Genomic DNA, 13,234 nt, shown 5'->3' with positions numbered 1-13,234 from the left:
GTTATATCCATTAAAGTTTCTATACAAAATAAAAATATCTTGGTGTCAATATATTTTCCTTTTTTTTGTTATTTTAGGATATATAACATATTTTTCAAACTTTAATGAGCTTAGAACATACTAGTTGAGATTTTTTAGGTCATCAAAATCCGGGCTCTACTTATTATAGTAAAGATTCAGAGTCATACTATGCCAAAAGAAGAAAAAAAGAAGAAAAAAATAGTGAGAACTTGAGTGAATTGTATATAATAACTCATAACCATAGTCAGCTAAATGATCATATAAATAGAGATAGATAAGATATAGTGAGTCAAATGATGATAGTAATAGAGATACATAATAATCCACAGTGAGACAAATGAAGAGAGTAATAGAGATACATAATAATCCACAGTGAGCTATACGATAATAAGATAGCAACTAATTTATTTATTCAAGAATAACTAGTTATAATCTTCAATTGAAAATGAATTGACTATACTGTTGAAGAGCAATACTCTATAGAATAACTATTTCATATGGCCCATAAAACATAAAATAAAGAAGTATGCGTTCATGTATGGCAATTTTCAAGCATTATCGTTAGAAGGCATTATTTTCATTAGTTATTTCTACTCTAAATAATTCTATTAACACATCATATTTTATGTAGTCTAAAATATTTATTTCATACAGAATTATAATTATGAAAATTACGTATTTATACTAAATATTTTTATTCTTTATTTAGATTTCATGACAACGAAAAAGCGAAGAAATCCAGAAGAGTGTTCCTCTTCCAAACTGAAAGTTCGTCGAGTGGGTCGTAATAGTCTCACAACTACGACGAGGCTGAGGTAGAAAAATTATTCATCTCACAACCACCCTCATTTAAGTCACCGAAGTCGCTGGATACGACAGAGGTAAGTTTCAACACACAAATAGCAACATTTCATTGAATCTTACAACTATTTGTTATTATTTCTGACTTTCTTACATAAAGTAATGTGTCCGCTTTCTTTACGTTTCTCGGTTTGATTTGTGATTACAATGTTGCTTCTGTTTTATGCAATAACGATACAATTTTAAAAGATTTTCATTTTTATTATTAAAAGTAACAAATAAATTTTTTTTAATTTTTTGCATATTTATATTAAGAATTCAAAAAACTATGTTTCTTAAAATTTTTCATTTTTCATACATAAGCCTAATATTTGGTAAAACTGTAATGCTAATGTAATTCATTTAATAAACGAAAGCCTGCAATGTGAACAAAGTGTTTAAATACTAATAGTTTTAAATTAATGTATTTATAAGTATCTGATATCCATATGTAGTTTACTTATTATGAAAAACCTAGCTAAATTAGTTTGTTTTTTTGAACGGCAATTATTTCGCTTCATAGGGGCAAGCGATATATTGAAATCTTAATACTTATTTTGTTATACATTTTTAAAAATTATTTATTTACTTAACTTTAACTTATAATGATAAACTTTGGACAGCATTTAACTATTTCAAAATATCAAACCAATTTTGAAAAACCATTGAATCTTGAGTCAAAATTTGAAAAAATTGAATTTTTTCGCAAAAATAATATAAGTTTGTTATATATTTTTCTAAATTTTAATGACAGCACTTCAGTTTTTAATTATAAGTGCTATTATATTTTTTAAATTTAAGTCATGGTACTTCAGTTACTAACTACAACTGCTACATTATTTTTCAAATTTCAGTCATGGCACTTCAGTTACTAATTATAACTACTGTTATATTTTCCAAATTTCAGTTGCTAATAATAACTGCTGTTAAATTTTTCAAGGTTAAGTCATAGCACTTCTATTACTAATTGTAAATGCTGTTATATTTTTCAAATTTATATCATGGCACTTCAGAAACTAACTATAACTGGCATGAGATTTCGGGAAATATCTTTCTTTGGGTGCGTCTATGAAGTATCGGAATTGCTCGGAACAACAATTTCCGCCGGATGACAATGTATCTTTTCTCTCCTTTTTAAGATAAATTGTGCGTAATTCTACTTTCGAATGCTATCGGTGTTCATACCCATATATGCCATACATATGTATGCTCTGAAATCGTGATCGTTTGGTGATGACCCAATATTTCAATGAATAAATGTGTTCTAGAATGTAATTTTAGCATTTCGGCATCGTACTAAAGAGGCAGGTGTTGGTACATAGACAGGCGCTCTCTCCCTCATCGTACCAGCTGCTCGTAGTTAGTGTCTTTAAAGACGTGCTCTGAAATTTTTCAATTTCCTGTCTGTTTCTACACCTGTCTTAACCTTCTAAATACTCCAAATTCCCTTAAAAACTTTTTTCCTTTATCACTTGTAGTTGATAAATAATTCCATCTTATCTGTAAAAACATTCAATGTTAATTAACTCTGAGTTAACAGTTGGCTAAATATTTTTGTCAAATATTTTATTATGTTTAATTTATTACGAGTTAATATTTCATAAATTAGTTAATTTAAGGTAAAAACAAATAACGTGAGATTAGGTTATCGATGTTTTCTATGATATTTAATAACCAATATTTTTACACCAGAAAAAGCGAGAGAGAAAATTAATCTTTTTTTTTCTTCGAATTTTTGATTTTTAACGTGTTCCGATGTATTTGAATATAGGAATTCAAATAATATACCAAATAAAACTACCGTATTAATGATGCATCAAAAAATAAACTTTTTATTTTAATGTATCATATAAAAAAAGTTTAGTAATCATAATATAATGATAATCATAAAAATGTTTAATGCATCATAATATAATGATGCATTAATCTTATAAGCAACTAAACTTATTAAGGATGCGTTAAAAAAATTAACGTGTTTTAGTTTAATGCATCACCTAAAAAAGTTTAATGATCATAATATAATGATAATCATAAAAAAGTTTAATGCATCATAATAAAATGATGCATTAAAAAAAAATATGTTAGTTACAGAAAAAAGTTAAGATGATACAATCTTGATTGCGGATTGAAGATGCCCTAAGCCAAAATCTTCTCTAACCTCCAAGAGCAATATCACCTTCAAAAGACATACCAAGAATTTTTAACCTTATACTCATTCAAACTACTGAAAAAAAAGTGACTAATAGAATACGTAGCATTCTTATAGTTTTTATGCGCATTCTTAGATTAAGATGAAAAAAATTATTCCATTCATGAAAAAGCGCGCGAAAACCTTTTATGAGGTGGGATGTATTATATCGATTTTTTTGCACTTCTATTCGATGTTTTGTTTAGGGATCACTGTTACAGAACTTTGTGAGGGTCTGAATCTGATTCAACAGTGACTTTTTTTCGTTAGAAAGTTTTTTGAGAGGGAGGTAGCGTTCAATTCGCTCGCGAATTCGAGACCTTCGACCCTTAAAAAAAAGTTTATTGGGGGCTGGATCAAAAATTGGCTTGATAGACGTTTCTCCATTATTGTGTACATATTTTACGTTAGTCATAGTTTTATTTAATGACTTCTGCTTTGTAAAGTGTAGCCGTAATTAAATACTTGTAAGTAAACTGTTTTCTGTAATTTAGAATCTTTAAAGCATTTACCCCTGAAACTAATGTCAATGTTTGCAGCTCTAGTTAAAGTTCGATATTTGTATTTCAATTTGATATGAATGTATTACAATTTTTGTTAATAAATGCATTAATTAACTAAGTTAGTTTAACTTCATGTTAAAATTTCAAGCATGTATGATAAGTAAATTATCCAAATCATCCAGACCAAGAACTAGATTTTTTACTCTATAGTTTTAATTCGTAATTTTTTTGATATTTTTTTGTTCTTTACTGAAAAAGTTTGTGAAGAACTTTTTTTTAGTTATGATGCCTAAACTCATATGAATAGTTATATACTATATCGTACATTTTGCTCATACAGAAATATACAACAGAAATCTTATGTAAAAATTTATAATTCATAAAACATTTATAAACCTGAATTTTGAATGTAAGAGTGAATGTTAAAACTGGCTCCAGAATTTTAAAATTTATTTAATAAGTTCAGACTATTTTATTCTGTTCTTATTTCGAACATAGCTAAAGATTTTTTTTAAGGTTTAAAACAGGCCAATGGGAATACCAATATTTTTGAAGAAAAAAAAGAGTGATGATTTGTTTAAAATAAGTATTGGTTTTTCCAAATTTTTTTTTTTTATTAAAGTTAAAACAAACATAATTTTGTATTTTTCTCAATTAAAATTTATGATATATTTGTTTAATCTAAGCTCAGTTTATCATCATCCTTTGTTTAATTTCATCGTAACTTAGAGATAAAATTTCTAAACAGTAAATACGTAAAATATAAGCTACAGAAATATCTGTGTACTTTCTTTTGCAACAAATATTCTTATTTAAGATTCTATTAATCTACTTATTTAAGATTCTATTAATCTACTAAGCAATTTAAATCAAGACGTAAAATTTTAACGTAAACATATTAATGCCACACAATTCTGCAGGGAAGCTTCTTAAAAAGCAAATTTGTTGTGATTTTTAAACCACCCCAGTCCCAGTGAATCCGAATCTTTTTTTTTCTTTTTTCTTCTTACTCTTCGACCTCTGACCGAGGCTCCCATTTGTCACCGTTCGTTCGTCCGTCCGTCTCCTTTGACAGAATTTTCGCTTGGCACATGCGCTCAGTTATAAAAACAGCTCTAATAATAAAAGAAGAAAAGTTATATAAAAAGCTACTCCCCCCTCTCACCCCCTTTTATTCTTGGATAAACGACGACTCCTCCTATCATGTTTGAGGCCTTCTTGGACAACTTTGGGGATAGAAGATGGCAGGATTTATCAACTTAAAAAAAGAAAAATAGTTCTATACGCAGACGATAAGATTTGTTGGGACAATTTCTTTCTTTTGTGCGTGTGTCTTTAGTGAATTAATAAGATTTATATTTTTAACATTAAAGTAAACGTCTGGCTAAAAAATCATAAGTGAAATCGTTAATGCATCCTTTATCAGCTATTGTGCTTTAATTATGAACCGAATTCAAGAGAATGTCGGCTTTCACCGGTGAATGTCAACAATCACATAGTCGCTTTGGTGAATGTCCGAAAAATTTGTTATACTCTCCGATTTTATATTAATTTATTCGTTGATATTATTATATTTATTCCATATTCTGTTGTGGATAGAATAGGAGAAACACCAATGTTCGGAGTACCGGTTAAATTTTAATTCTATCTTGCATAAAATATATTTTTCGTGAATATTCTTAAGAGTTTTAATTTTCATTCATTGCTAAAACCTTCCCTATGACTCAAATCTGTACTTCCATCTGTTTCAGAATTGAATTCGATCAGTTCAGATTTGAATTGATCACATCATAGTTACGATTCTTTAGGTTTAAAATAGACCGAAAGGAATACTAGTATACTTAAAAATTGATTGTTTTGTTTAAAATAAGTATTGTTTTCTCGATTTTCGTTAAGGGAAACGAAACGGAATATTTTTTTTTTTTTCAATTAAAATTCGTTGATGATCTATTTGTTTAATCTAAGCTCAGTTTATCATCATTTTTATTTAATTTCATCCCACCGTAGAACTTTTTAAAATGCATCAATAAAATTTTTAATTTAATTAATAATTCCTGTACGTACAAAAAAAAATATTTTAAATTTTACGAATGTAAAATAAAGCATTATTATTCAAATTAAATTTTTTAAAGTTTATAAAACGCATTTTTAATGTTTAAAAATATACATTAACTTGTAAGCATATAGGCACCTAGGTCCCAAATGCCTTTTCTATACATTATATTTTAATAGCTACTTGAAACGGGCCAGATAAAATTTCAAAAGTTTAATTTAATCTACAGATGGCAGCACTATCAATGTATTGAAGTGACCATTAGTACTAAACAAATTTTAAAAGAAGAACGCAATTCGACGAATTTTTCCTCTTTTTTTTGTGTTTAATGATCAAAGTATGAAAATAAGAAAATTTCCTTGCATTGAGAATATGATAAAAATTATGATTAGAGCAATTTTAGTAACTTTGGTTGACATAAGATAGTAGCTAACCAATCAAAACGTCGATTGCAGTCGATTTTTTGAAAAAGTGCTCTTAACAATTACTCTTTATTTGATTAGATAAACAAAGTAAATAGAATAAGCACTTGTATTGTTCACTTCTATCATGATTAAGAGCATTCCTTGTTTTCCTTTTATCTTTAAAGAGCAACTTAAGTATTTAAGTTAAGTACCATATTGTCGTATGAAAGAAATTTTTATCATTTTCAATTGTATCAAAATTAAAGTGCTTTGCATTGAAAGCAACATAATGCAATGTAAAAATTAAAAAAAATCACATTTTTATCTTTTTTTATTAAATTATGATTAAATCACTCATTAAATTTGATTTAAAAAAAGCTAGGAGTAAAATTCTAGTTTAAAATATTTTTTTATTAATGAATATTTATAATAAATGTATTTATCTCCCTCTAGATAATTTAATAAAGTAGCTAATTTTTAGAACAAAATCTTTCTTTTTTTTAAAAAAAAAATTATATTTATTTTAAAGGAGAAATATAAATTTCATTCAAATGATTTTTCGAATTATGGAGAAGAAATTAAAATTTCCTTTAAACTTTTTAATACATACGAACTCCTAAATTATAAAAAGTAATTTCATTACTATCAATATAGTTATTTTTTTATTATATAAGGTTAATTTAAATTTTACTTTGAATTCTATTATTTTATAAGGACAAATATTAACTTAATTAAAACTTCTTAGATTGGGAATCATTATTATTTTTATGAACTTAAAATATCGTTCCTTGTCATTTGTGCAAAATGTATTCCAATAAGAAATGCGTTAACTGACAGTTCAATTAATGTAATTTTATCTAAAATTTTATTAATCTAGGAATTCTAAGCGTATAATTAATTAATTAGTAAATTAAATCGAAATATGAGAAGCTAAGAATTACATCGTATAGGAAGGTAAGATAAACTTTAAAAAAAATATGGTTTCATTTCATTCATTAGTGGGTGCAAAGGTTATTCTACCAAGAAATGTAGCAGCTGGCAGTTCCGGCGGCCGTTGAAAATTCAAGTTAGGGGAGTGTGTGGGTTGAACTGAGACCCACTCCACCTTCCTGTAAATTATTGAAGTAGTTGAAAAACTGTAACGGAAATTCGCCTCCTAGAAAGTTACGGGAAGCAGGTTCCGAAAACGGTCAATTGAGTTGTATTTTAAATAATCGACAAAAGTACCTCATACATCCAATGATGATAATTGTTACAATACTCCTTAACTGATCTTAGTAGCAGTTAGTATTATTGTAATAATTTAAATTCTAAAAATATTGAGTAAAATTGGATGGTTCCGAACTATAATAGCTCTGAAGTATCCAACAAGTATGACAGTATAAACAATAATGGATATTGTAATAATGTTTTAATTGATCTAGTTAGTATTGTTGTAGCAATTATAATAAAAAAATTAAGTTTGTTACTAAAAAAAAAAAAAAAAAACATTGAATTGAGTGGTGTAATTAATTCCCTGTTGTATATGACAATTGCGAAAGTTTAAACAGTGATAAATATTGTTATAATAGTAATTAATATTATTGTGATATATTTAATACTTACAAAATATTAAATAATTGTTGTCAGTTCAAAAATTATTGCGGTTGCCATACTTTTAACAGTCAACGACGATTGTTAATTGTGTATAATTAATGCATTAAAATTTTAATTGTATGATAGCTGAAATAAATATTTTTCAGCAAATTATGAAAATGTAATGGACATGTCTATCAGGGTAGCTTTCAATTATTTTAACAAAATAAACCATATATTTTGAAAATAGATGGTCTGGTATTAAAAACCGCTTTAAACGAACATGAAAGTCGATATTTGATTGGCCTAGAGTTCAAACAGCTGCAAGCACTGCAAGTTACTTTTGATCCTGCCTTTATCGTGGACGGTTCGCACCTGCTACACTATTTTTTTCTTCTCCACCCCTCTTTCGACGATAATCTTACTTAATTTCTAGCCCTCTTTCCTTTTTTCGAAAATCCACCCCTCACCAGATCTTCCAAAATCGAATAAACTAGCTCGCGTTTTAGATCCTAAATACTAGACCATATTCTTTTCTTTCTTCGGAACTATGGATAGGGTTGACTGAGCAGACGATTTATGTTATTTAAGAATCGTGGTAGAATTTTTTTTTCTCTTTTCTTTCTTACTTTTTAAGTCACGCATTAGTGACTTCATTAAAAATTCGATTTTCGTTTTAATTTATAGAAATGTAAAATGATTTGAAAACGGGGATAGGTAAATCTTGGTGTCAGTTTTTAGTTTTGCTCATGTAATTGTTGTAAAGCGTTATAGTCTTAAACATTTTTTAGTTTAACAGCTTTCAATTATTAAAGTACTTCTTCGAAAAATAAAAGAAATGCAGTTCAAATATTTAAACTCTTTATTATTTTGCAATTACTATTTGGAATTTCCTTGAAAATTCGAAGGAAAAATGGTTTAATAAACGTTCTTGTTCTTTAAAAAGTTCTGATATTTACAATTTAACAATTGTTATTTTATTCTAATAAAGAATGTACGAAAATTTATAAATACCAACGGTCGGAAAAGCTGCTTTATTTTTGTAGTTTACTACAACTATAACTACTTTGTTACAAATGTATTTAACTGCAACTATTATATTTAAAGAACCGAACCTATGTTCAAAATGGTTTTGAATAAAAAAATTGACTGTTTTTTTATTTTTTATTTTACAAATATTTATTTATGTTTCCATCAGTTTGATTTTTTTTTTTTAATCGAATTTGTTCTTTCAACTTATATGCCTCCTTCGACAGCGAATATTTAATTTAAGAAATGCGAAATTATCTAACACTTGCAATTTTTTAATTGTTAAATGCTCTTTTTATTACTCTAAGAAATTTAGAACATCATAAATACGTTCCCTTCCTTTGAAACAACATCAATGTTTCAGGAGTGTGCATGTTAAAGTGTGGCTAAAGTGATTCATTATCTATTTTTCGTAATGAGTAGTTTAAATATGAGTTATACGTTCCTGCTAACATTCAGCTGCGGCCACAGGGTCATTTTCATTGCGTCCATTGACGGACCTGCGAAGATTTGTACCCATCAAATTCGAAAAATTAGCTTGCGTGTTTCCTTACTAAAATAACGTTAAAAGTAGTTGCCAAGAATCGCTACAAACTACTTTTTTTATTTATTTTTTTCATCGCACTACTCACTACACTACTTTTTTTTCTTTTAAAAAATAGCATGCTACGCAATAAGCTACGAAAAAAAGGAGCGACTACAGCAGTTTCACTACTTGTGGTGTTCTACTTCAGACCACTGATAAATANGTTCATTTAACCTTCAACTTATATGCCTCCTTCGACAGCGAATATTTAATTTAAGAAATGCGAAATTATCTAACACTTGCAATTTTTTAATTGTTAAATGCTCTTTTTATTACTCTAAGAAATTTAGAACATCAGAAATACGTTCTCTTCCTTTGAAACAACATCAACGAACAATTAGAATTTTTAACAATTATAGCTGCTTCACCAACAACCTCATAATTGTGAAACTTGAAACAAATTAGAAAATAATGCTATCTACACCTTCTGGATTACAATTTAAAAAAATTTCTGGCATTGTATGGTGCGCAATATATTAATAATAAACCCTAATAACTTTCAATTTAGTGATTGAAATTTTACGTACTAAAAAGTAATATCAATGGCTCTCGATAGGTTAAAATTAAATATTCTTACTTAATGAGTGCAGATAAAATTTTAAGTTACGAAAATCAGACACAAAAACGTCCTTTCTCTGAAAAAACATGCTTTTACTTTTACAATATATTTCTTTCTTTATTTTTTGGGACGGATTTTGATTTCTATCCTCGAAATAGATAAAAGTAGCTGAAATCTTGAAAATAAGGTCCCAATAGAGTACAGTCGCAAGTTTATACCCCATTATCTTTATTTTACTTTAATTCGGAGTTAGGAATATACAATAAATATGCAATTTCCTAAACAGAAGATTTAATTATTATCTTTTCATTTTGAAAAGAACATGCCTGTAATTACAATCAAATGAAATTTTCGACGTTAAATTTTTTTTTTTGCACCTAAAGTATGTATGCTTAATTATATTACAAACCAACTATTTTTCAATAATAAATATGGAACCATCTTAATTTTTTATCATATTGGTTCCACATGCCGAGGCAGCAGACCTTTCATTATGGTGTCGCGTGGACAAGCTTTTCTTCCAAACAACCAACTCAATTGCTCAAGGTCACGTGAGCATGCTTTCACCTGTTCTTTCTAGGGGAGCAGACGAGAAAATAAAGAAAAAGGGCACCACGACGGCAGATGTTTAGAAATCGGGGGTCAGTCAACGAACGCGTGCGGTCTGGTCTAGTGGGCCTTTCTTCAGGGGTTTTCCCTCTCAAAAGGGGGTCGAGCTCGTGGATTGAGGCCGGATTTTTAAGGTTTTGATGTCCAACACCTGTCACCCACAAATCCAATCATGTAAGTAACAACAAGTTCAGGATAGCTTACATGCGCCAGTACTGTCAAGAAAAAAAAATGAAAGATTGAAACTTAATTTGGAAGTTATGTTATTTAGGATCCATTTTTTCAAATTCAGTTGGATTGTATGGTGGTCTAAATTGAAATTTTCCAAAACTTAAGACTTTCTTTAATAAAAAAAAATATATATAATGTTCAAGTAGTTTTAAAAAATATCAGTGTATATTTCTCGAAATATCATAATTGTCTAGAGAATAAATTGTTTTATTTTATTTTAAGTGTCCTTAATAAAAAATAAAATGAGAAGTGGCATGCCATGTGATTAATTATTAAATTTTATAAGTTTAAATAATCTACCAAAAATTAAAAAGTGTGAAAGAAATTTTTTAAAAACATTCCTTTTCAGCGTAAAATTTGGAAATCAGGAAAATAAATCTTAGTTAGGATCTACCAATAGTGAATTAATTTCAATGTATTAGTATTATATTCGAAAATTGTTTACATTCGATTTGTTCATATTGTTATTATTCGAAAATTGTTTATTACATAACATTTTCAAACCTTCCAAAATTTCCCTCAAATTTTCTCTGCAAAGTATAAATTAAAACAAAAGCCATGATGCGGGGGTGTCAGTCATAATTAAGAAAAGTTAGAAGTAAAGGGAATTAAAAAAAAAGACTGTGTAGCCGGTCATTTGTATCACGAAACTAAAGTGAACCCGGGCAGAACGTAAAAACTGTCAGAATTACGGAAACGGGCAAAAAGGGAATGTGAGAAAGGTAAAAACGGAAAAAATCCATTACTTATTTCCTTCAGAGAAAATGTGCTTCGGTTTTCCATAGTGTTCCTGGACATTTCCGGCTCCCCCCGTGCTTAATTGTTCTGCTTCGCGCATCACTTCGTAAAACGGTGACAAGGTTGGTTGCACTGCTACTACTTTCATAAACTCCCAACAACTCTCTCTCTACCCCACTATTGTTTCATTTTTGTTGTGGGGGTGTTTTGGAGTTGAGTAATTTCTTAGTGATAACAAGGTCACGGGTCGGTGTTGTCGTTGACTCTCACGGATGTGTCAGGTCCGGCTGTTTGGAATAAAGAAAAGAGAAACTTAAATAGTTCGAACTACGTTTTTATTTCAAATTTCATTCTACTTCTTAAATGATAAAACTAAAGAAAAATCAGATTATGTGATAAAAATTCTCTTTATAAATAAAAAAAAAAAAGGATATATTACTTAAAATGAAAAAGAAACTAATATTTGATTGATATCTAGCTAAAAAAGAAAACCTTTTAAAAGAAGAAAAAGTTTAATGCCCCTAAATATAAAATTCCCCAAATCTCTCTTTCAATAAGTATATTTTATTTAAAACAATAAAAAAATTTTGTTTAAAATATTGAAGTATGAGATGTGAATATTCCGAGTCTATTATCAGTTCTTTGAATAAATAGGTGCTTTTTCGTCTATAGTGCTGCCATCTGTCGTTCAGCGAGGTTATTTAATATATACCATAAATGAACGCAAGTATTTTATAGCTAAATTCAATAGAGTTAAATATTTATCATTCAATGGAACAGAACAAAAAAACTGAAATTATGTGATATAAAATAAAAATAAATAAAGCTTAATATTTTTTTTCATTTTCATACTTTTAAATATGCTGTTGCTCTGATCCTAGTTCATTGTTTTTTAATACAATATGTTTATACTGTAAATTATTGAGATTAAACCTAAGAATATTCCTAACTATTTTATTTGTTGTATATTTATTCAAAATCATTTTATCGAATATTAACTCTTGATATACGTTTCGATTAAAGAATTTTGATTTTATTTATTTAAAATTGGAAGATAATGGTATTTAAATTTTATTACACATACTGACAACAATTTGTTTTTTTTTTTTAAATATTTTGACGGGCACCTACTACGTTTCACTAACCATTCCAGAAAAATTTATGTCAGTTGGAACGCATTTTGTTTGCTCTGCTATTGATAAAGGATAACCGTCGAAACCCCAATCTGGGAGTGAACTGTGTACTTTCTTTTTTTTCTTTATCAGGTTCAATCACGTATAATATTTACTGTAAAACAATAAGCAAATAAAAGTGAAAAAAGAACAAAGAATAGCAAGCAAATAAGAGGGTGGTGCTTGACTGCTTTTCCAGAACGCAGGAAATTGTCACGTTTCCTTCACAACACTATTCCAACAATGAGTTCAAGAACGGATATAGTCTCCGGCGACGTTCCACGCGATATTCCACAGGTGGACACCTAGCGTTCGACCACCCCTCTCTTGCATTTCCTTTCACTTCCTTTTTCAGTGGAAACAAATATCGCTTGATATATTTTATTTCGGAATTGTTTCTTTTTTTCTTAAAAAATAATTTTAATTAAAAATAAAAAAAGGTGTGGAAAATATCAGCAATTTCAATTATGTAACTTAAAAGTAGATAACGTATTTCAACGAATTACTCAAACGTATTCGTAATTAATACAGTTTAACTAATTATTTAGATAGATTAGTAACTCACATATTTTAATTAATTATTATAACATATTAGTAATATATTTAACTGATTACAGATATTAAGTAAATAATATAATTTTCAAAACATAATTCATGTAGCCATTTGTAAAGTAGTTTAAATTTGAAAATTAGTATAATTTTCAGCTTTATTAATGTATAATTTTA

The 13,234-nt window shown here is 28.1% G+C and overlaps 1 protein-coding gene across 1 annotated transcript in view; it reads left to right on the top strand.

The window, feature by feature from the left end:
• Positions 1-13,234, top strand: part of LOC107443706 (cyclin-dependent kinase inhibitor 1) — a 36,861-nt gene that overhangs the window by 16,079 nt on the left and 7,548 nt on the right. The window contains exon 2 of the mRNA XM_021145754.3: positions 731-902. Within this exon, the coding sequence (XP_021001413.1) occupies positions 731-840 (110 nt within the window). The 3' untranslated portion in view covers positions 841-902. The remainder of the gene's footprint in view (positions 1-730; positions 903-13,234) is intronic.

The sequence above is a fragment of the Parasteatoda tepidariorum genome, chromosome 10 (assembly GCF_043381705.1).
Source record: "Parasteatoda tepidariorum isolate YZ-2023 chromosome 10, CAS_Ptep_4.0, whole genome shotgun sequence".
NCBI lineage: Eukaryota > Metazoa > Arthropoda > Arachnida > Araneae > Theridiidae > Parasteatoda > Parasteatoda tepidariorum.
Note: the sequence above shows the minus strand (reverse complement) of the source record. Positions and strands in the feature narration are given on the sequence as shown.